The sequence below is a fragment of the Stegastes partitus genome, unplaced genomic scaffold (genome assembly GCF_000690725.1).
Source record: "Stegastes partitus isolate 25-593 unplaced genomic scaffold, Stegastes_partitus-1.0.2 Scaffold6, whole genome shotgun sequence".
In the NCBI taxonomy this organism is placed as follows: domain Eukaryota; kingdom Metazoa; phylum Chordata; class Actinopteri; family Pomacentridae; genus Stegastes; species Stegastes partitus.
In genome coordinates, this window is record NW_007577737.1 from 1,525,686 (window position 1) to 1,548,945 (window position 23,260).

Consider the following 23,260-nt stretch of genomic DNA (forward strand, 5'->3'; position numbering starts at 1 on the left):
GGCAATTTCCCCTATAGGGGATCAATAAAGGATTTATGATTCTGATAATTTAACCGATTGCTAGTTTTCTACTTGTGCTTTTCTAACCTGTCCAATCAACTGTCTGCTTCTAGTTCTTGGCTCGTTTGCACTTGTTTAGTGACGATTCCTTGTTCTTAGGTCCCATCAGTTCATTTGTCCAATGATAAGATCAACATTTTAATAAATTTTCCTTTGTTTTACAGCTTGTTGTCAAGTTCAAGTCAAGTCTGTTAATGATCCATTAATGTGAGTCAGGTGTGTTGGAAACGTCTAAAACCTGCAGGACAGCAGCTCATGACGACTGCATTGAAGATCCCTGGTGTGGACGTACGAAGCTGAGTGCAGCTGGCACAAGGACTAGACACAGTTATAATGACAACACAAGAGAACACATACAGCTTTTATTATGAGCCAGCGAGGATGCTCACTCTTTGTCTGGAACATGTAGCGTTAGCCTCGATCTGTCTGCATCGTCACACGGCTCTGAGTGAGCATGACTCTGTGTACATGGTGATGAAATGCATATTTAAGACCCTTTCCGTGCTTCTCAGTTTAAATCCACCTTCATATTAGGCCAGCCAGAAACTTTTAAATGGTTTGCGTTGTTTTCAGTTCATTAGGTCGGTAGCAAGGTCCAATCTGATGGCCACAGTTATATATGAGATGTCTGCTTTGGTTCACCACTGTGCGAACACAAGGAGCCAACATGGAGGTGGAAAATACGCCTCCTATTGTGAACTGCATACATGCAGCACTGGAATGTAAAATCTGACAGCGGCGGGGTTTGGTGAATAATTTATAATAACTTGACCAGCATTAATTTAAACTGTAAGTAAGCAACACAAGTATTAACAGATTAATTACAGGCAACATGTCAAAGAATATCAGATGATCGTTGAAGCTTTTGAATCCTTAATCAGGGTGTGAATATGAGGAATATTACACAGTGTGTAAAAAGACAGCTGATAGGGGGCAGTGAAGTGGTCTGACCGGAGAGTAGAGAAAATAAGGAGGCAGACAGGTGCGAATAGGAAAGGTGTGAATTTGTGAATTGCTATTGGCAGATGGTGATGCAACAGATCTTATTTTCTTGATCTTAAATGTCAAATTATCCAGCAAGTATTTAACAAGAATATGAAAAAGTGCTGCTATAGATGGATGTTTAGTATTAAAAACAGAAAACGTCCTCATGTCTAGGGTAGAAGCTGCATCCTGAGGCGACTGAGCCGGGAGCAGAGCTGAGGGTTGAACCCACATCATTTCTGTCATTTTGTTAATGCACAGAAGAGAACGGTGAACGTTGTGGGGAGGAGGATGGAGTTGGCGGGGATTTGACTGGGGAAACAGGGCCAGACTTCATAGGGGAAGGAGATGAGGTGGCAGAGATACAAGACACATACACAGAAAAAGAACATAGAGACATCCAGGGAGGGTGGATACAGGGAGGAGAATTCAAGGGTGAGAAAGATGAAAAGTCCTCTGGCTACTAAACATTGGTCTTGAGCTTGTTTTTAGCTCTTCAGTACGTCACCGGTCATATCAGAATCAAGAGACATGCATGTTCGATGTTGGGATTAACGCAGCCATGCAGGATTACCTCGGCCATGCAGCGGCAGGTCAAGCAAGACAAAGACTGCAGCAGCCATTCGTAGCGCGATGGCAGCAGGAAGAAGATGCGATCCACCAACGCCAGTATGCTTCAAACGTAGTGGTTGTCAGATAGTGCTAGAACCCCTTCCCCCTGCACCGAAACCAACAACCGTGCATCTTTACAACGATAGTCCTGTTTACAGACATCCAGGCCCATGCAATGCCAGTCCCACATTTATACACGTCAGTAAAACAACTGGATCAAATCATTCATGTTTGTTTTCTCATGTATGTGCTACTATACCAGGTGCTGTAGACAGGTCAAGGTCTCTAAAGGCCCAGACAGATGGTCTGATGAACACCATGTAAAGGACGATGTTATATGATTTCAGTGTGTCACATTTCTATCATACGAAGTAGTGATGCACGATATTAAAACTTCTTGCCGTTACCGATATCTGATATCAAGATTGCTGATATCGGCGATAACCGATATTACCGATGTCGATATTCAATTTTTGTTCACACCGAAAAAAAGAGTATAAGTAAGCACTGTGAGAAAACTATTCAGAGGAGGCCCAATTAGACCACATAGTCCTCTTTATTACGTAACAAAAGTAAAACATATTTAATGTTCAGTCCAGGACCATTTAAGTAAAAACATCTGTGAAATAGCAGCAATATCAAATGTAGAGACGAAGGCGCTGATGTTAGAGTTAAATTTGTTCATCAGACCTATACCAATATATGAGAAAAAACACTAATATTGGCCGATACCGATGTGGTCGCCGCTATATCATGCATCCCTAATACGAAGCCATTCAGAGGTTAAACTAACTATGAAGACTAGCAGAGCGATACAATATCTGCATTTTAAACTGGTATGATATCGTAAAGCTAAGGTCTAGTTGTTATGTACAGATTTTACAATGATTTCATTTTGGAATTTGTTAAAAAGCAAACAAAAAAATAAAAAGTCCGAAGTACCTTTCTATATTACATTTTACAGTTACAGCAGAAGAACTGGTGCCAGGAGCTGAATCCACTCTCGGTCCTCCACAGATGCTCAACTAGATGAAGCATTTGGATTTTTGTGGATTTTAACTTCTTTTCTTTGGACTTTTCAGCCAAATCTTCACTTTAGAATTCAGACATTTGGTACAGCAGGTGGTTGAATCTGCTCCACAGGACTCATCACAACAACACAGCTCCCTCTCTCTACCTCTTTCTGTTGCCCATCTCTGATATTTTAGCTTTTCTCTTTGAGCAACCTCAGCGTGTCGTGACCCACTGGGATTGTCCTGGTTCTCTTAACTGCTGTATTGCGTATGTGTGGTAGAGAGCGTTTTGTTCCCTGTTAACCCCCGTCAGCAGTGTGCAGGTATAAAACCCAGGTTGTGGGAGCTACACGTAGTCGTGACTGTTAATGAGCCACGTAGACCTTCAGCAGCAGCGCTAATGATTCACCACAACCACACCCACTTCATGAAGCGACTGAACAGCTGCACAGAGGTCACACAAAATAAATAAATCTCTAACAAACCTGTCACTTTTCATCTGTACAACACCATGGCTCTTCCTAAACGCCTCTGAGAGGAGACTGTTCTGAATAGCATCCACCTCTACAACTCATCACTTGTCACATGTCAGGTTCTGTGGTGGTGAGCTTTACCCGTTCACGTCTGCAGGTAGCGCCATTCACAATACACAACTTCAGGCAGCCTGTTTTAGAAACTAGCTGGTTTGAAGCATACTGAACTCTTGAGGTTGCAGCAAAGCACAACCTGGCGAAGCTGGTTGGCCAGTGCCCCAGCCTGAAGATCTTATTCTTTACTGCTCATTAGGAAATGCTGGACATTGTTGAGCCACTGCAGCGTGTGCCAGAAAGCCCCAGATTGGACGACCGATACCTCAGACACACCACCAGCTGCTCAGGCAGGCACAGCACACTTCTCTGCACACACACATGCCATCTTCACACCAAAACCTCCAGATTAAAAATGTCGTAGCGACTGCAGGTACAGTCATGCTAAGGCAGTGGAATGACATGTAGAAAGCGAACAGCACCACCAAGTGGCCAAATGGTGTTTATTAAACATGTTGGTTAACAACAGTATACTACACTCGTTATGTATGACATTCATTCATGCAAGTGGGTAAATATTATTCTAATTATGTGGGAATGTCCAATATGACTCCCTGAGACATGTAGGGCACCAGACGACTATATTTGCCCTGATTTCATGGGGTCATTTGTGTTTCATTTTAAATTGTTTGGTGATTTTTATATATGTGGTAATTTAGTAATATACAGACATGACTCGATAATCCGACGCTAAATGTAAAACCTTCTTCTTTGTCGGATAGCAAGGCTGTCGGATTGTCAAGACGGAGGTCCAGATACAAGGAGGGCTTGATGCTGGAAGGCTCATGAGTTGTTCATTATTGTTCACAGTTGTTATAACTAGTAGGGCTGGTCCCAATAGCACTTTCTGCTCTCTGGATATTCAGGCCATCGGTGGCGGCGGGGGAGTGGCCTCCACTGTTACCATCCATATTTACTTCCGTAAACACTGAGCATGCTCGCTGCGTGTGACGTCGTCGTGTCCTCTTCTGCGCATGCGGGACACTTTTGGGCCGTATGAAGTTCACACAGCAGATCACATACAAGTCGCATTTAACTGGAAATGTGAAGGAACTCACAAAGAAATCCTCATTGAGCATCAAGTCCTGCAGTGTGAACGTAGCCAATCTGTGGATGTCAGATAATACGGCGCTATCCTGATTTGGGAAATAAAAGTCATGTCGGAGTCAGAATCCAAGGCTGTCGCTATGTTAAGGCTGTTTTTATGGGTTCTGTTGGTTTTTCCTAAAAACCTGTCAGATAGCAGGTTTAGGATTGTTAAGGGTCGGATTATCGAGTCACGACTGTATATATATATATATATATATGTATGCACTAAATACATTTTAAGGCTATGTCCTACAGAGAGATTTCTCGGTTATCCTGGCCCATTAAATGTTTGGTCAGATGGTAACACCTGTGTCAGACCTTCTGACTTTCCTTCGTCAGAACAGCTCAGGTGTTACCAACTACATTGATGATCACTCTGTTCTGTGCACGTTTCCAATTAAGTCAGAATCAAAGAACAATCCCATGACCCTGAAATTAAGGAACCTAGATAGAACTTAGCCAACATCTATCTGATAGTCTAACCATGTGCATTATCCTACGACGTGTCAAAATGTCCCTCAATAAAAATGCATGGTTTGACTGACTGTGGGACAATAACCCAGCTTGTTATTTGTGGGTTTGAGGAACAGGTGCAGTGGGTCTCAGTAGCAGCAATTAGCTCGTTTTTGCCCTCTTAGTGGTTAATCAGACCTTTTAAAACCTTTTAACATTAGATCATGCATTACTGTAACATGTAATCTTGTGACAGTGAAAATCACACCCACCATTAGATTTTAACTAATTCTTCATATTTTCAGTCTGTATTGTTTCAACAGCTTAAGCTCCATCCTGGATTATATGTCATATCTGTCTGGTCCAGACACACAGTTTCCTCTAGCCTTAGTTTATGCCTGCGTCTCCTCTATTGTTTAGGGTTTAATTCCAAATTACATTCATTGTGTGTCACTTGGGGCAAAAGCATCTTCCAAACGAGTGTAGTGTAGTGAGTCACTGAGCTCAGCATCAACACACTCTTTTGAAGGCACTGCAGATGAACACTTATTGTTTATGAACAGTGTTATGTGTGTGAGTCCAGTGCAGAGACAAGCTAAGCTGCTAGCATCACTACTGCTCATGTCTGCTGTGGGTGACAGACTCGATGTTCTACTTAGGAGTAAACAACAGTACAGCTGCCCGGTACCCAGGCTGCTGGACTCACCGCTGGTTGAAGCTGGCCGTTGATGCTCACGGTGCGAAAAGGCGAGTTGGTGGAAAGACGCTTGTCCCATTCACTGGGCCGCGGCTCTGGTACCGACTCCATAAAGCTTCTCTTCAGCTCACTGATGCTCGTGTGGTGGCGCATGATCTCTGTTTGGGTCTTATCCACGTCCTTCAACAAGAACATGAACGTCAGACCGGGTAGACGGACGTGAAAGTACATCAGCAACAGAAAATGATTAAGATGTGAAGGAAAGATGAGGAAAAAAGGAAGTGATGTATATAAAACCAAATAATCCTATCAGTGAAATAAATAGATAAATAATAAATCACTCATATTGGAACAAGAAGCTGTAGGAACAGACTGCCACTCTTTTATTTGGTCTTTAATATGCAGTATAGTACAGCTGGCTTTGACAAACTCAGGTGATGGAAGGAAGCTGGAAGCTGAATGATTCTGAGAAAGTGTCTGTGAGTTTTCAGATTGTTGTTGTGATTGCATTTTGGTTTATAATGCAAGTTTTTAAAGTCAAGATTCAGTTTCAATATTTACTATGCAGGCTAGCTCAACATATTTTGATTTTCAGTTTGAAACAGATGAATCTGGTCTACACATTAAACATGGCCTCTTTTTGCTTCACTACTGTGTTTGTTCTCTCTTCAGGCATCTCCAGATCCGGACCTACATGTCTCAGATAGCAGCCTCACAGATCTCCAGAATGTTCTCTTATGTCTTGTCTGCTCTCCATCTGCTATCCCAGCTCCACCATCCCCTCATCCTCCCTCTCACCCCAACCGGTTGGAGGTTTTTCGGTTCTGTCTCGCTGTCGATACCAGGAGACTGGACTTTATGTCTTTAGTTCTACAGGAACATATGTTTTTAGGAGAAGTGTCGACCAAGCACTGGATAACATACTGCATATTAAATCATTACAGTAGGCAGGCTGAGTCTATACAGTAAATACATACATGTGTGATAAACAGGTACATTAACTGGAAATTATTGGCTTTTATTGACTTATTTGGACGAGCAAACATCTGATCTTTGATGCAGTGCCTCCAGGTAAAAGTGATGCTCACAGCTAAAATTACTTTTCATACATTTAATTCTTATATGACAAAGGAAGCACACGTCTGACAACAACTGTCCACCAGCCTCTTCCATGCAAACTTCCTTAACTTTCAAGATGTTTGAGGGTTTTCCTGCATGTACTGCCTGTTTCCAAAGCTTCCCATCCCTTCTGTTTTCCTTTTCCTGCAGTTCAAACTGTGCAGTCTCTTCCTGACTGTAGGAGCAGCACATGTAATGACATATAGTGGCCTCTTATATACCCTGGGAGTACAATGAAGCTGAAGCATGTCAAATAGGACATAAAGTATGATGGAATCAGCTGCATGTTTAGTTGTGTTCATTGTATTCTTCAGGTTATGCACCTTCAGTGGTACCAGGCATTAAAATGAAAAAAAAAAAATGAAGAAAACAAGGTGGTCTAATGATGTTTTCCATGACTGTTTATATATATATGAATCATTTCTACCAAACTCTACGCAGGCACCCACATCCATGTTTCTGAAGGCCTTAGACAACTGTTCAGATGTTGTTGTAATGACACCAGTCAGCGACAATCTACCCCTCCCCAATAAGGTTCATTGACATTTAATCACTCAAAGTCTATAGATTTGGTTTGCATTTGTATTTACTTTACCCATGAGACTCACCTGTTGATGGAAATGACTACAAAAGGTCAGTGTTATGTGTATCACTGTTATAATATGCACTGTTGTAATGAGGATTGAATGGTCACCTCTCCAAATACACCAGAAAGCCAACAATTTCCATGAGACATCTTTAAATGACTGTACAGTACAGACACGTGAAGAGAGGGATGGCAGGCTACACACTCTGAAGGCTGAGGTCGTACTCAAAACCCAGGTGTATAAAACTAAACTATGAGCTGAGACCAAGCAGCTGGGTAGACCTGCAGACTGCTCATAATCCTGTGGGGTTATAACAAGTGACCCCTTTCACACTGCTTGTAGAGAGGGAAGATAACGTCCACGCCACAGTAAACAAATGTCATCCCTTTCTTCTGAAGTGACATAAACTCAGCACAGAATGTCAACCAGCACAATAATCACAGCATTTAAACGTGAGTTAAGAGTCACAGACAGATGGTATATTTTGCATGACTTCAGGAGAGAGTTGGGTCAACAGAGGACAGGAAGGTGAGTGGATGTCATCAGTAACCATGAGAACCAATGAGCAACAACAACAGCAGTGTGATAACATGTTAGTAGCATCACGAGGACATATATGACCGGGAAACAGATAAAAATGTATTTTCTATTAATTTTTCCGGCCTATACAGCCTTTCCACAGCAGACACTTGACTTGTCAGAGCACAAGGTTAGACTAGAAAGTCACTAAGAGCACATCCTCCTCTAAGGTCAATGCCCTCTCTCTTAATGTTTGATACCATAAAGACATTGGTAAGGACCTCGTTGTGCTCTAGTGGCATGTTGTCGAGAGCTAAATGCTCTTAGCAGGGCCTTACAAGCGGCAAACAGGTGTCCAGATGAATACGATCCATAAGACTTCTATTGATCAGAGGAATCTGCTACCTTGCCCAGAGCAGGGAAAGGACCTATGAAGGACTCAATAGACTTTGCTGTCCTGCTGGGAGACTTAAACTCCAACACTGGCAATGACTGTGCAACCTGGTGTGGAGTGCAGGAATGGCCTGCTTGGACAAACCCCAACCCTAGTAGAAAATTGTTGTTGGACTTTTTCGCTGGTCATAGTTTTCCCATAACGATCACCATGTTCGAACACAAGGTGGTTCATAAGAGGAGTAGTGCCAGATGACTTGGGTTTAAGGTCTATGATCAAAATCAGAGTTGTTATAGAAACTATGAGGTCTTGTGTTTTCAACATTTAGGTGAAGGGAAGCGATAAGAAGAGTTGTCAGTTCATCCCCATTTATTTCTGTTTTGAATCAGATGACAGACCTGGAAGACCCAAACACATAGTTGGGCTCTGCTAAGAAACACTGGCAGAAAACTGTCTGGAACAATTGCCTGGAGTCTGAATGGATTCTGTTTAAGACCGCCATTGTGAAACGTAGCTGTGATCTAAAACCTGCAGGGGCCTGTCACGTTGGCAACCCAAGGACATGGTGGTGGATGCTGGAGGGGAGGACAGCCATCATGTTTAAGAAGGTTTTCCAATCTTGGCTGATTCCGGGAACTCTGAATTCTGTAGATAGGCACAGACGGGCAAGAAATGTTGTGAAAGCTAAAGCCACAGAAGCAAAATCTGGGTTTGGAAGTTTTGGAAAGGCCATAGAGAGTAACTTGGGCTGACCTCAAGAGGATATGGGTAACAGTCCAACGAAGAAGGGACGTCATACAAGTTATGTTCAGCAAAGGGCTGGGAACTGCCAGGCATGGGAAAGAACACTCTGAGGATCTTCTAAAAGAATATAAAGTTGGAGGCTGTCAGGGGATCTAAGCCCATCTCTCAGAACAAAATCACTGAGGCAGTTAAAAAAAACTGGCAAGGCTCTGGGGATTGGATGAGAGTTCCCTGGGGTTGCTGTAGGTTCTTGATATTGTTGGGCTGTCTTGGTTGACACATCTGTACAACACTGTATGAACCTTAGGGACGTTGCTTCTGTCCTCACAAACTGGGCTGGTGGTCCCCATTTCTAAGAAAGGTGATCGGATGAATTTTTAATACCTTCAGAAAGTTTGATACAGAAAACTGCTATCTGAATAATAAAGCTATACTGGTGTTTGACCTTCTGACAGACCATAAATCCTACTCAAGGACACTTCAACCAGTATTACTGGGATTTAAATATATATATATACTAAAAAGCAACAACAAGCCTAAAAATGAATAAAGGTAATAAAAAGCCTGTACGCTCCACAGTTGGAGGCGAACAAAGGCATGACGGTTGGTTCACTAGTCAGCCTGCCAACCTACTCTGTGTTTCTAGAGCTTTGTTAAGTCTGCCAGTGATGTCATAGCATACAGTACATCTGAGATTACTTCATTTTTGTTTGCGTGTTCGTTTGTTTAAGCATCACAACACAAGCTGTAGCTGCAGCACGGACGTAAACTTTAGATGTTTCCCAATCATATATGTCATAAAATGAAAATATGAAATTAAAGAGACTGTGTGATCATGAAGCAAAGCTACTTGCATGAGAGTCAGAGAGGAAAATAGTGCATGCCAACCCTTTAGGATTGAGCTAAAAAAACAAGATAAGACAAAGAGAAAAAAGAAAGAAACAGAAACCGAGGTTTCAAGCAAAATGGAAACTGTCAGAATGTGCATGCAGGCAGAAAAATGTGTGAAAAACCAGAACGGAGAGGCGTTTAAGACTGAAGATACAAACCTCCAACATTAAATTGCTATGTCTGATATAAATAGTTTCACCCTCAAGTTTCTTAGCTCGCTTCTGTGGAAATGAGGAGAAGGAAGAACTAGTTGGAAATAATGCAGAATCAGTTAAAACATTCTCATATTTGATTTGCAGTCGTGTCCGATTGGCAGCAGTAGTTTGGTGATGACGTGAATCACACACACACACACACACACACACACACACACACACACAGAGGGGGAAGATGAGGGATTGAGCCACACACAGCAGTCATGTGCATGAGAAGCCAGGCACATACACACTCAGTGCTGTGAGCAGAGTCACATGCTGGTCATGCAAAGGTGGCTGCAGTGCAGTGAGGAGCATCACTGTGGGTATGTCTGTCTGCTGGAGCACATCACATTCACTTGTCATTATTTTAATTTTTTAACTCCCTCATTATAAATTGAGGGAAAATATTGAACAATATATGAAGATGCATTATAATTTATTTAGAGAATCGTAACGAACTGACTGTAAGTTCAGATACCTCCTACCTCTTGCATGCTGCTGTACAAACTGAGTCTAAAATTTAAATGATGTGTGGACAAAATGGAAAGACAACAATGGTAAAATGCACAAATGTTTGCCTGGTTTGCTGAGGACTAAACTTCATCTCATTCTGCTCTCTCCAGATACACCGCTGCCAACAACGAGTCAGCACGGTAGTGACAGGCTGGGAGCTTCATACTGAGTCTGAGTGTAGTAAATAGTCTGCATTTATATATACCTTAGCGCTCGTGTTTTATTCACCCACTGATGGCAACAGAGCTGCCATGCAAGGTGCTTGCCTGTCATTGGTAGTAGCTATGTACTGGGGTTACTGACATTATGAGCCAGTTATTTAAATTATTGTACTGCATAAACATCTTTTTAAGCTAAAAGAAAGCAGGGGAAAGACTTAAATATATATATATAAAAAAACAACCTTTAAATTAGATTTAGCCAACATATATATATATATATATCTTATTGTCTGATTTATACATCCAGACTTCTACACCTTAATCCTCACTAGGGTCATGGGGGGCTGGAGTCTATCCCAGCTGACTCAGGGTGAAGGCAGGTTCACCTGGACAGGTAACCAGTCTATCACAGGTCCTGAAATCAAGACATTTGTTGTTTATTATTATTAGCATTAGTAGTAGTAGTGGTAGCGGTCCTAGTATTGCATGTTTGCTGCTCGACAAGGATAAACTCTTACACGAGGAAAACACTTTGTCCACCAGTCACAGGGAGAGACGGTGACTAACCAATAACCTGCCCAGTGGACTGGTTTCCCCTCGTTATAACAGAAAGGTGACGTTTACATGACATGTACAAGCTGTCAAAGGAAGTCAAACATCAGCCAGAAATCATAAAATAATAAAGACAGTAAAGCACTGTATGCATCTGCAATGAAAAAACAAGACGGTTAGGAAACAGAAAAGCAAATCAAAAGTGCTCTGATGTGCGACTGATGCAGGGGTGGCTGGTCAACGAGAACACCGGCTCAGAAGGATGCTAACCTTCCTCACGCGCACCATCTCCATCTTTTTGTCCTGAAGCGAGTGCTGCTCCTCCACCAGAGGAAAGACGTGTTAAGATCTCATTTGTAATCCGGCCACATGTCATTTGTTATACACTAGTAACAACTGACTGAACATGCTGCACAATATGCTCAATACATAGTTGTGTTTTTTGTCAAAAACTGCTAATCATATGAATTCTCAAATATAAGCCAGTGATGGTCGAATTACATTTATCATAATAGAAGACTTTATATCCAACTCCTGTGAGGCAGGGGATGGATGATGTGATTGGAGCCACTGGATGCTGAACTTCATTGATGGTAGTTTAACTTTTATCAAAAACAGTCAAATTAAGGCAACTGGAAACAATTAAAGAAGCAGCGAGCTCTTTGTACTAACGGGATTATTGCTGTGGAAAAATGTGTCTGATGCTGAATTCATCAAGACAACAGGTAAACATGGAGGCACTGCTGAGCTGAACAGCAAACATGATGATGTCTCATTGAATTACCGTAAATCCTGGACAACAATCTACGATACCTATTTGTGTATGTTACAGGTACATATTTCATCAAAAGTTTTATCCTTCTGTGTAAATATCTCATGTTCCAACGTGGACACCTGCAGCTTAGAGACAGGTGCAGCCTGTATATGTACACACCTGGTTTTCTCTTTAAAGTTAGTGGGTGGGGCCTATATTCAGGTGCCTCAATAGTCCAGAACTTACGGTAATATATAATAATGAATTAATAAGAGCCAAAATAACAATTTACTCTATCAAATGCCTTTTTTCTTTTTTTTTAAAGGTCTGATTCTTTATTCATTTGAAGCTTAAAGCTGCTTTCTGTGTTGTATTCCTATTGTGCCAGAGGTTCTTTAACACTATATTAAAGCTACCATTTATAGCACATCAGTTTAAATATGTTTGAATTCATGACTATTTCATATAATTCAGTTACATAAACCTCCATGTGTACTTGTTTTTTTTTTTTTAAACTTTAGTACGTTGATATGGCTCCAACACGTGCTTCGTCTGATCATATATGAAGCGAACAAACCTGGCTTTTTCTCTCTCTTTCTCCGTTGGTGATGGCCAAAGAGGGCGAGTGCCTCCGCTCTCTCCTGGCCACTGTCTGGCAGACAAAGCTCACAGATTGAGGATCAATTCCAAACAAAAACTAGGCACAGCCATGATACTTTTGTTCTTGTTAAAATCAGATGCTGTTGACATCTTATCACAGTATTACGCCTTATTTAACTTGACGGTACATTGAATCTCATTTATATATTCAAATCTCTTGAGTCAAAAGCCCTCATTACGGATCTATTACAGGTGTGTTCCTTAACTGTAAACATGTGGGATTTACACCATTTGAGGTACTAAACATACTTCATTTGTGATTTGACCTGTGAAACTGTCCACCAAAACAAATCCACTGTACTTTCATTGTTATTAACATCTTCTGTTTGGTCTCATTGCTGATCACTGATTGCATGTTTATTATTCGTTCAGTAATGAAGAGAGTGAAAGCCTGATGAGGAAACATAAAGAGCTGTGTTCTCTACCTTGATGTCTGGAGTGAACTCTGGTTTCGGGCTGTGGCTCTTGGTGTACTCGGCCGGCAGACAATCCACCTTAAACTCTGCCTTCCTGTCTGCGTAGCGGTGGCCTTTTGGCGTGGAGCCATCGTGGTGGTCGGAGCGAGACAGCATGGGTAGCAGCGGCGACGGGGTGGCCTCCCCGGGAGACACCGGCGACATGACGGGGGCGCTGACCGGACGGGTGGATTTGTTGTCGGGAGTGGACGCCATCGCTGGTGGAAACAAAGAGAAGAGACTCTGGCTTCACTTAGATATGAAACTAAATGTTTGTACTGTAATTATTCCATCAACATGACTTGAACCTGTGCATGGATTAGCAAACAAGCCAATAAATATGATTGTGTTGGAAGAAGTTGGGTCCTGGGATTGGGGCATTTGAAGAGATTGTTGCCTCTGGATTAAACCGATGGGTGACAGTAGCTCAGCCGGCCATCGTCTCCCTCTTTGTTTCTGTCACATTAGTCTGCATTTAGCTGTGTACATTTCTATAAGGGTTCTGTGTAAGAAGAGTGACTGTATACCAGCACTGCAAACATGTGTCAGTTGTCCACAGTTCAGATGGAAGTGTTCGGGATAATAACATCAAGAGTCTACAGGCGTGCCAGTTCTGTGAGGCTGTAGTTGATTAACGCCTGTACTGATGCAGGACTTCCCCCTCAGGTCACATGTCTCCTGTAGAAAACTACCACGCCGAGCCATCCCGGTTACATTCTGTAGTCTTTAGAACATAAATGGTGTACCTCCATCAAGGCTGCGTGAGTTCCTCTTGCTGGACGAGCGCTGGAACAGAGGAGCTGGTCTGTCGATGAGCGAGCTGGCCTGTCTGGTCTGAGCCTGGGTCCGACCGCTGTACCGGAACTTAGAGCCCAGGGCGAGGAACTTCCTGGGCGTGGTGGCCATCTCCGTTGAAGTTAGCCTGGACACAAAGATCACTGATGTTGGTTTTCTGATATAACTCTGGACCAAACATAGTGTGCACATTATCCAGAGCTCCCCAATGAAGAGAGTACGATCCCCCACCTGAAGAAGGTGTGATGCTCTACACACACTTTCCACAGCTTCTTGGCAGCCTTGTAGTTGGGTAGCTTGAAGCCAATGGCACTCTCATACTGTTCCACCTGTTCAAACAAACAAAAAATCAAAAGTAATAGAATGGACTCTGGTTTTATTGTTTACTAGGATGAGCTACATGTTGAACAGAGAACCACAGACTTTATGGGTGGTGTACCTCAGACGGTCGGATCTTTATGAAGAAGCTGCTCCGCTTGTAGGAGACCTTGAGGACTTTGGGCCAGGGGAAACGGTTGATCCTCAGCTTGTCTTTATAGACCATCAGGCCACTAGAGCAAACCCCGAGCATGATGTCGACACCGTCCAGATCCTGACAGAGATAATGAATGAAAGAGTTTCAGTAATCCATGTGCCACAGTCCCACCTGATACCTGTGGTGCAATACAACCGTCCCTCCTTAAAAACAGAGAGCTCCATCAGTCTAAGAATAAGCACACCAAAGTGTAATTGTTTTAATATGAACAAGCAGCGCCTTCGTGTTGCTCCAAGTCGTCCACCGGGGGGCAGTACAGTCTTCAGAATGTCCCTTTTGTATATATATTTCAAATCCCTGCTCTGATGTAAACAGATTAACCTGATTTCTGATGTAAAACATGTTTCACGTCACATGTCTTCCTGCTGTTCATGTTCGGCAGTTCAACACTCAGAATACAGACTATTTTATGCACCTCTGTCGTTTGGATAACAATAATTATTATATTTTAGCATGAAAAATATCATTTTGGTTAAAGAGCTTCTACATACTGGTGTATTAACGGTTACAGACAAACCATCCATCCATCATCTCTACACCTTAGTCCTCACTAGGGTTGTAGGGGGTGGAGCTTATCCCAGCTGACTCAGGGTGAAGGCAGGTTCACCTGGACAGGTAACCAGTCTATCACAGGGCTACACAGACAACCAAGCACACTCACATTCACACCTACGGACAATTTAGAATCACCAATTAACCTCGGCATGTTTGTGGACTGTGGGAGGAAGCCGGAGACCCCGGAGAGAACCCACGGAGAGAAGCTACGGGGTTGTCGTCCATGTTCATACCTTTGCTTGGTGAAGGTCCACTCCATACATGGACAGTTTCTTGGCGTTCTCCAGGAACATCAGGTCTGCCTGGGCTGGACTCATTGACCTGCCACGACACCATAGCAGGAATCCAGGAACATTGTTAGGTACTATGACAGTTTCTTTTTTTAAAGCAATGAAAGGTGTCCTTTTCCTTCATCTGTTATTTAGGGCTTCCCTTGTAATGGAGCTACTTGGCTGCATTAACAACTAGATGGCGCTACGTATGATGAGCAGTGCACTATAATTTAGTACACAACATTTTCTCCACTCGTACTTTAGATGAGTAACTCTGTTTAAGCTGTTTAATTATTTTTCTTTTACTTGAGGGGCAACTAATGTATGAAATAAATAAGTACATGAAGTAGTAGTAACACATTTAGGATAAAGTGCGAGGAAACTAAAATATGCATCATATTTCAGATTGCTCAATGTGGTCACTGTTTGCTGTGATGAAAACTCTTCACACTATTTACCATCTTTTAACCACTTTCATGAGGTTGTAACCTGGTTGGCTTCATCAACGGATGACTGGCCTAGTCTCTGAATAAGTCTGAGAACATCTTTCATGTGCTGGGTTGAGGTAGTGTTGATATAAAACAAACTACTGTAGTCATTGATGTTATGGAGAGAGCTGCTCAGTTAATTAAGCAGAACTAACAGTCCATTGTTACTTGAGGTCAGAAAAGTTTCATAAAGTGTAAAAACCATCAACAATCTGCCTTGGGCTGACTCTCATGACCACCTGAGGAGAAGAAGATGACTCCGCCCACACTTCTGACTGAGTTAGTGTTCTGACCTGTACGTCTGGTGCAGCTCCATCATTTTGTCCTCCAGCTCCTTGGTCTGACCCTGGGCCATCTTCATGTCCTTTGCGTATTCGGTACCGTGCACCTCTGGGTCGTACTCGCCTATCTCCGACTGCAGGGCATAGGAGCCCAGCAGAGCCAGCGTAACAAAGGAACAGGGAAGGCGGCCCTGCAGGATGTCTTTTCGCAGCTGGAGACACAGGTAGTACCTGCAACGCACAAACAGCGTCAGCATCACGTATGGGATCTGCTAAAGAGGACTCTGGGATGTGGGTCAGAGCCCTAAAAACAGGTAGTGAACTGTGAGTTAACCGTGCAGTACCTCGTTATGTCCTCTGAGAGCTGGGCCGGGTCCGGTGGATAAAATTTTACATTGAAAGTGAAATTATAGTTGGCACCTTGAGAGAGAAAAGAACAAACAGTAATAAGAGCATTAGCACAGAAAAAGGGAAGAGCAGACGTATTAGTGGGTAAAGTGAAGCTCACCTTGCACCTGCCGACGGATCTCCTTGGTCAAGTCCATCCAAGTCTGATCAAGAAATGAGGGATGTAGCATGAGATTAGATGTCATCAAACACTGAACTCCTTCAGCAGCAGGGTCACAAGGTATTATATATACATTTACATGGAATGTTTCGTCTCAGTAGAACCCTCAGATTGTTGAACGGATACTGACTAGTGACCACCACCGTCGAGCTTACCTTCATGGTTGTCGTCTCCCAGATGGCCAGCCCATAATAGTCTTTCTCCAGCAGGTTGAGATGGTCACACACTCTCATGAAGAGCTCCTGGCCTTTGGCATGTTTCTAACGCACGCACACACACACACACGCACACGCACGCACACACACACACACAGAATATAACACAAACATTAAGCATTCACCTGCTAGTGCAACAGGCCTGACATCACATGAAGCACAGTGTATTCAGAAATGTGTAAAGCACGACTGAGCAGATGGACAGAACCGTGCAGAAGTCCTGAGGCAGCAATTATGTCTGACACAGGACGACTGAGCAGCTGCAGGATTTAAAGTGTGGCACTTTCCAGAGGAGCAGACTGGTCTCAGATAGGCCTGCACCCACTATGAGCCGTTCTATCAAACTCAGAATTACAGTTAAACTAACTTTGTCTGCTAGACTGCCGACATGGACATTTTCTGCTGAGAATCCACTGACATTTGGCACTTGATCTGGGTAGATGTTTCTATATAGTCTGGTCTCCAAGGTGATAGGTGGTGAAAGGAGGGAAGGTTTATCACATTTGCTCTCATAAAGCAGAGCCTCAGGTGTAAGTGATGCCAGAAAGAAAACAATAACAACTTATATTGGTCCCATTTGGATGAGATTGACATTTAAGGGGAGGACAGGCAAAGAATATTGGTATCTATGGTCAATGACAGTGTTGAACATTGTGCAGCATACGTGTGTGGACATGACAACAAAGCTCTTACAAAGAAAATGCTCTTACATCCAACTCACACTCAAACAGAGTGTCATCCAGCAGCGTGACTTTAACTTGCATGGTCTTGGGTCGCCGCGGAGCTCTGGAGGTTTTGACCTCTTCGTCTGTCGTCTTCTCCTCCTTGTCTCCTGTACTTCCTCCTTCCAGGCCAGAGTCCTTCCCCTCCTCCTTCCCCTTGTCTTTGTCCTCGTCCTTCTCCAGCGCCACCTCCTCTCCCTTCTCCTCGTTGGCCTTCTCCTTTCCAGCTGTCTCCTGCTCGGCTTCCTTCTTCTCTGTCTGGACGACCTAAACAAAGACACTCTGTTGACAATACAGTCTACACGCTGAATAATGATTAGTCTAGACTATTGATAGTATGAATACCACAGACGGTGCCAACCAGGCTCCCTGTCCCTACTGCTAAGATGCATCTCCACAGTATGATGCTACCACCACCATGTTTCACTCTAGGGATGATATGATGGTATGTTTGGAGCTCCCTTATCCTGACAAAGTCTTCTAAATGCTGTCTGTCATATTTCAAGAGGGCTGCAATGTACCTTGTATTCAAATGTGGCTTTCCCTTTGCAACTCTACTATCAGGCTTCCATGTGCAGAGGACTTCTGAGGCTCTGTGTGATGACCAATGGGTTGACCGAGGCATTTTGGGCTCAGTTTGGATGGATGGATGGATGGATGGATGGATGGATGGATGGATGGATGGATGGAAAGCTCTAAGAAGCATCATGGTGGCCCCAAACTTTGCAAACTCGTTTTGATGAGTATGGAGACCACCATGCCCCTGAGATCACTAAGAACTTTATAATTGCTCATAGTGACTGGCATCAGACACAATTTCATGGCAAAGGTATACCAAGTTCCTTTTGTTTTTTGTTCTAACATACAGGGACATGTGTGGGACCTTATACATACACACAGGTGGGCGCCTTTCTAAACTACATCCAATCAGTTGCACTTGCCACAGGTGACCTCCAGACACATCGCAATGATAAATAAAGCAAATGAGATACATCTGGCCATAATAACATACCATCATCGTCATATTATTACCACTAATATGCCACAGCAAAGGGTCTGAATACATTTGGAAATTTGAGATTTCATTTTTCATTTGAAAATCAAAGCTGCAACAAAACACCATTAAGCACCTGTATATGTTGATTATTGGTGATTTTATCGATGGTTGTTATGTTGACATGGGCATTAGAAACTGGTGATGAAGAAAGTCATTTTCTTTTATTTTGATGGTCACAGACCGCTGAATTCATTCCCTGTTGCCATGTGTTTTCCCATCACCTTTTGTCATGTGTTTTCCCACCTCCTGTCACAGACCCCCGATTCCACCCCCTGTTGTTCATTGTCCCCTTACCTCCTGCCATTTGATTAGCAACTGTATGCTATCAGAACCCCAACTCCACCACCCGCCTGGTCACCACACTCCGATTTCATCACCTGTGATTCATTGTCCCCCCTTACCTCCGGTCATTTGATTAGCAACTGTATGTTAATTTACCTCTATTCACCTCTGTATTTACATACAGGCCCCCCTTACCCTCTGACTTACCCTATAAATGTGTGACTCTGCAGATGTTCAGGGTCGGTCCACCTTCACAGACTCATGCTCTGTGATGGTGAGCCCACTGTATACCAGAATACTAATAAACACCCACTACAGCAAACTTCACATGAGGACTATGAGTAAAATTTCTTCAACACTGGTTTATCAATGATCCATGTGTCATCTCACTGGTAAATGTTCATGTGATTTTTCTGTAAGTTTAGGGGGTTTGGGGGATGGTACGTGTCAAAGTAACGTCCACATGAACACCATGAGCCAAAATTTCCCAGAAGATGATCATTGGGATTCAGTGTTTTTAAATGTTGTGGATGTTCAGTGTATCTGTTTCTTCATCAGTAAACACACTTCCTATTTGGTGGGAAGTAGAAGACTTTCAGAAGAAGCCTGCTTATATTGCACACACCTCATGTATGTACATATCTCTCTCCCTAAAATGACGGATCTCTTGTGCTGCCCTCCCCTGCTGTTAGCATAGACCCCTAGGTGGGCTGACCTGAACCTCAGCGCTGCTTACTGAGTGCTGGTCCAGGGCAACCTCTCCCTCTGTCCTCAGCTCAGGTTCGGGGTCGGCGATGGGGGCTTTGGCTTCCTCTTCCTCCTTGTCCCCCTTCTCTCCCCCCTCACTCTCACACTGCGAACGCCTCTTCAGGAAGGAGGAGAAAAGGCGCGAGAGGCCGCGGCCAGCAGAGTTGCGGTTTCGTGGCCGGAGCTGCTCATCCTCTGGAGAGGGCGGCCGGGCATCCTGGCCAGACTCCTCCTGTTGTCCTGGCTTCTTGTGACTTTCCGCCTCGTCTGTTGTCATGGTAACACCTGTTGAGGTAGAGATAGAGAAACAGATTGGACGCTAACATCAGGTGGGGTCTTTCACTGCTTTAGTCATGATCTCTTATGATACAAGTCCACTGTGTTGTGTTTTGTGCTCGGAGGTGTGAAGCAAAAGATCCTGAAAATATATATTTAACCTTTAAAATAGCAGATCACTTACTGCATGCATGGAGGAAACCCTGCATTAGGAAGGGAGACATATATCACCACAAGATATAATCCAGCTAAATGCTCACAGCTTGATTAACTGTTTTTCTTCTCATTTGAAAAGCATGCAACTACTTCCATCATACATTCAAACAGACACAGAATGACATTTCTGCAATCCCCTTCATCATGTCACACTATTATCACTAAAAATGCCGTCCTGTGCTCCAGGGTCGGTCATTTCACACCAGTGTCTCTAGTGTCTATTGTAACGAGGTTGAAAGTTACCGTCTCACCTTAAGTTGGTGCCAGTAGCAACACCAAGTGGTAAATGGTAAATGGACTCCACTTATGTAGCACTTTTCTACCTTAGCAGCACTCAAAGCGCTTTACAGTGTGTTTCTCATTCACCCATTCATACACACATTCATCCACCAATGGTGACAGAGCTGCCATGCAAGGTGCTGCCTGCCATTGGGAGCAACTTGGGGTTCAGTGTCTTGCCCAAGGACACTTAGACTGTGGAGGGGATCGAACCGCCATTCTTAGGATCAGAGGACAACTGCTCTACCACTGCCCTCAGTACATACATTCAATGTAACAGTGTCAATGAAATAAATGGCTGTGAATCTGCCGTTCACAACTTGGCTTCCTCATTATTAACGATTACTACAACTGAATATGTACAATAAAAATAGATGCAATGACATCAGAGCATAGAGAGTCTGTGTCCTCTTCGTCTTTGTCTGTTTCTGGCCTGTAACTGACCTACCAGCTCTTCCTGCACCCTGAGCCACTATAAAAGAACCTGATTTATGGCTTGTGCTTATTGTTCAGTTTCTGCAGGTCATGTCCCGGTAGCATAGACCCGTGTGTCAGACTAAATTGCCAATGTTAACTGATAAAATCAATAGAGGTAGTTACTTTAGGAAGCACCCAGCACCATCAGCAAAAGAAGGTTGATTGACACCAACAGATGAGTCATTCTGGTGTCTTCAGTGTAACGGGGTAACAGGAACGCTTTAGGACCATTCAGGTGTTTTGACAGCTTTACAAAAATCTGCCTCTTCCCCAAAACACAGTTTGTTAATTCTTCGGAGCTGCTCTGCTCTGCATGCCGCTGTCCCTGCAAACAGCAGCTTTCAGTGTTGATTGGCTGCAACTCATGATGTGTAACAGCCAAACAGGTAATACTGTGGGCGGGGCATCGCTGGAGACCAGAGAGGGACCACAAAGTCTGAAGGCTCATGTCATTACTCCTTGACTCCTCAGTCCTCAGGCCTGGAAATCAGCCTTGGTGCATCATAGCAAAGGATGTCTCAATTAATAAAATGCTTATTGAGGAGGGAAAATCAAGCATCAAGGATTCCTGCTGGACAGAGATCATAAAATACAGGTAGGTTGTAATAAAACCATGGACAGGTGATGCAGCTGTTATGGCTTAAGCTTTGCCTTAGTTTTCAGAAAAAGCTAGCCATCCTTGGGGCATCCTCGTAGCTGACTCGCTCTTGCGTAAAAACACACATCCCCGTCGTTTCTGCATTTTGCAAATTCTATTGTTGCACACCATGCAGTTCAGTGCGCTGAGATCCCCACACCTGTCCCTGGTACTGGACCTCATTTCTAAAGACTCGCCTCCTTCTACTAGAAACAAAACAAAGACATTGTTCATAATAAACTAAACATTTTTTAGCAAAACAAAAAATAAAAACAATATTATAGATTGTGGCTTGAACAGCAGCTGTGAAAAACGTCCTAATTAATTGATGTCGCTTTAAACGGAGGTGAGAATGCCTCATTACGGTAAATATCTGTTAGCTTGACTCCTCCTCTGGTGGGAAGCACTGAGACTGGAGGAGAGGAGTCAAAGACAGGAATCCAAAACATGCAATTAGTGAAATAACTGGTGACCAGTTAATCAAAATAACACTAATAATCTGAAAAATGCCAAATATCAGCCCTGACAATCAGCCAGGCCGGTTGAGCCTTTGTCATCATCACTCCATCCTCTACTACAAGCAGCACGACTCAGCTCGTATGAACCTATGAGGACCGTCGGCTCACATTTATATTCTAACGCCTGTACAGAGGCTTTTCATTACATCAGTGAAGGTGGGCGACGGAGCTGCATCAGTTGGCAGCTGAACACAGATGAACCACAACACTCTGACGCGTTGTTGCTGTGGCAACAACAACCATGTCAGAGAGGGAGGGAAGATGAAACAACGGGAGACGGTACTGTATGAAAATCTGTGTCAATAAACTGTATTAAAATAAAACCTTCCAGCAAGGACGGGCTGCTTTTCTCGTGTAGCTGCTGGCAGCAACAGAGAGAGAGAGGATAATGGCTACCTAAACGTGTGACATAAATTAATCACATATTGTAAAATAATTCAGCATTAATAAACGTGTATCATATCTGGCAGGCAGTTATTGGTTACTGCTGGTCTATAGCTGGTTAACGTCTGTGTGAATACCTACACCTCCTCTGTGAGATGCGTTGATCAAACGGGTACAAGTCCTTCAACCTGATTCTGATCTTGGCTGTGTCTGCTTTTACCTTCAGTGTGTCGTTGTTGACTTGATGTGAAGGGACAGTTCTCAATGCTGCCTGTCATGTCCACACCCACTACTAACTCTCCACTCAACACATTCTTAGTGGACTGGTAGTACACGAGAAGCTATTTCAAGAGGCACTGCTGAGTTTCAGGTCGCTGCAGCTGACTGCTGAAACCAGTTATGAACACGGACTGTATGTAAAGATGGACAAACCCTTACATCGTGTGACCCTGTGTTCCTGAGGAGCAGTTTGGAGATGGCTTCAGCTGTTGCCAAACATGAGCAAAAAAGGTGGAGCCATTGATTATGTATGAGTTTAAAAAATGAATAATATCATGGAAAAAATGAGGCTTAATTTTTCAGAACACTTTCAGCTTACTTCCTGAAGAACATACCCTGTATTTAAAAAAGATGCACCATAACATTGAAGAAAACAGCCGTGTAAAGAATGTTTATGGCTGGCTACAGGCCATCCATCCATCCATTATCTCTACACCTTAATCCTCACTAGGGTTATGTCGGGCGGAGTCTTTCCCAGCTGACTCAGGGTGAAGGCAGGTTCACCTGGACAGGTAACCAGTCTATCACAGGGCTACACTTAGAGACAGACAACCAAGCACACTCACATTCACACCTACGGACAATTTACAATCACCAATTAACCTCAACATGATTCTGGACTGTGGGAGGAAGCCG

General features: G+C 43.3%; 1 protein-coding gene across 1 annotated transcript in view; it reads right to left on the minus strand.

Annotated features, from left to right (window-relative positions):
• Positions 1-19,835, minus strand: part of epb41a (erythrocyte membrane protein band 4.1a) — a 36,243-nt gene extending 16,408 nt beyond the window's left edge. The window contains exons 1-13 of the mRNA XM_008281173.1: positions 19,527-19,835; positions 17,461-17,739; positions 16,691-16,795; positions 16,476-16,518; positions 16,312-16,387; positions 15,980-16,198; positions 15,160-15,247; positions 14,276-14,428; positions 14,068-14,165; positions 13,788-13,963; positions 13,012-13,259; positions 9,713-9,760; positions 5,505-5,675 (exon numbers count right to left, since the gene is read on the minus strand). Coding sequence (XP_008279395.1) covers positions 5,505-5,675; positions 9,713-9,760; positions 13,012-13,259; positions 13,788-13,963; positions 14,068-14,165; positions 14,276-14,428; positions 15,160-15,247; positions 15,980-16,198; positions 16,312-16,387; positions 16,476-16,518; positions 16,691-16,795; positions 17,461-17,739; positions 19,527-19,835 — 2,013 coding nt within the window. The remainder of the gene's footprint in view (positions 1-5,504; positions 5,676-9,712; positions 9,761-13,011; positions 13,260-13,787; positions 13,964-14,067; positions 14,166-14,275; positions 14,429-15,159; positions 15,248-15,979; positions 16,199-16,311; positions 16,388-16,475; positions 16,519-16,690; positions 16,796-17,460; positions 17,740-19,526) is intronic.
• Between the last annotated feature and the right edge of the window lie 3,425 nt (positions 19,836-23,260).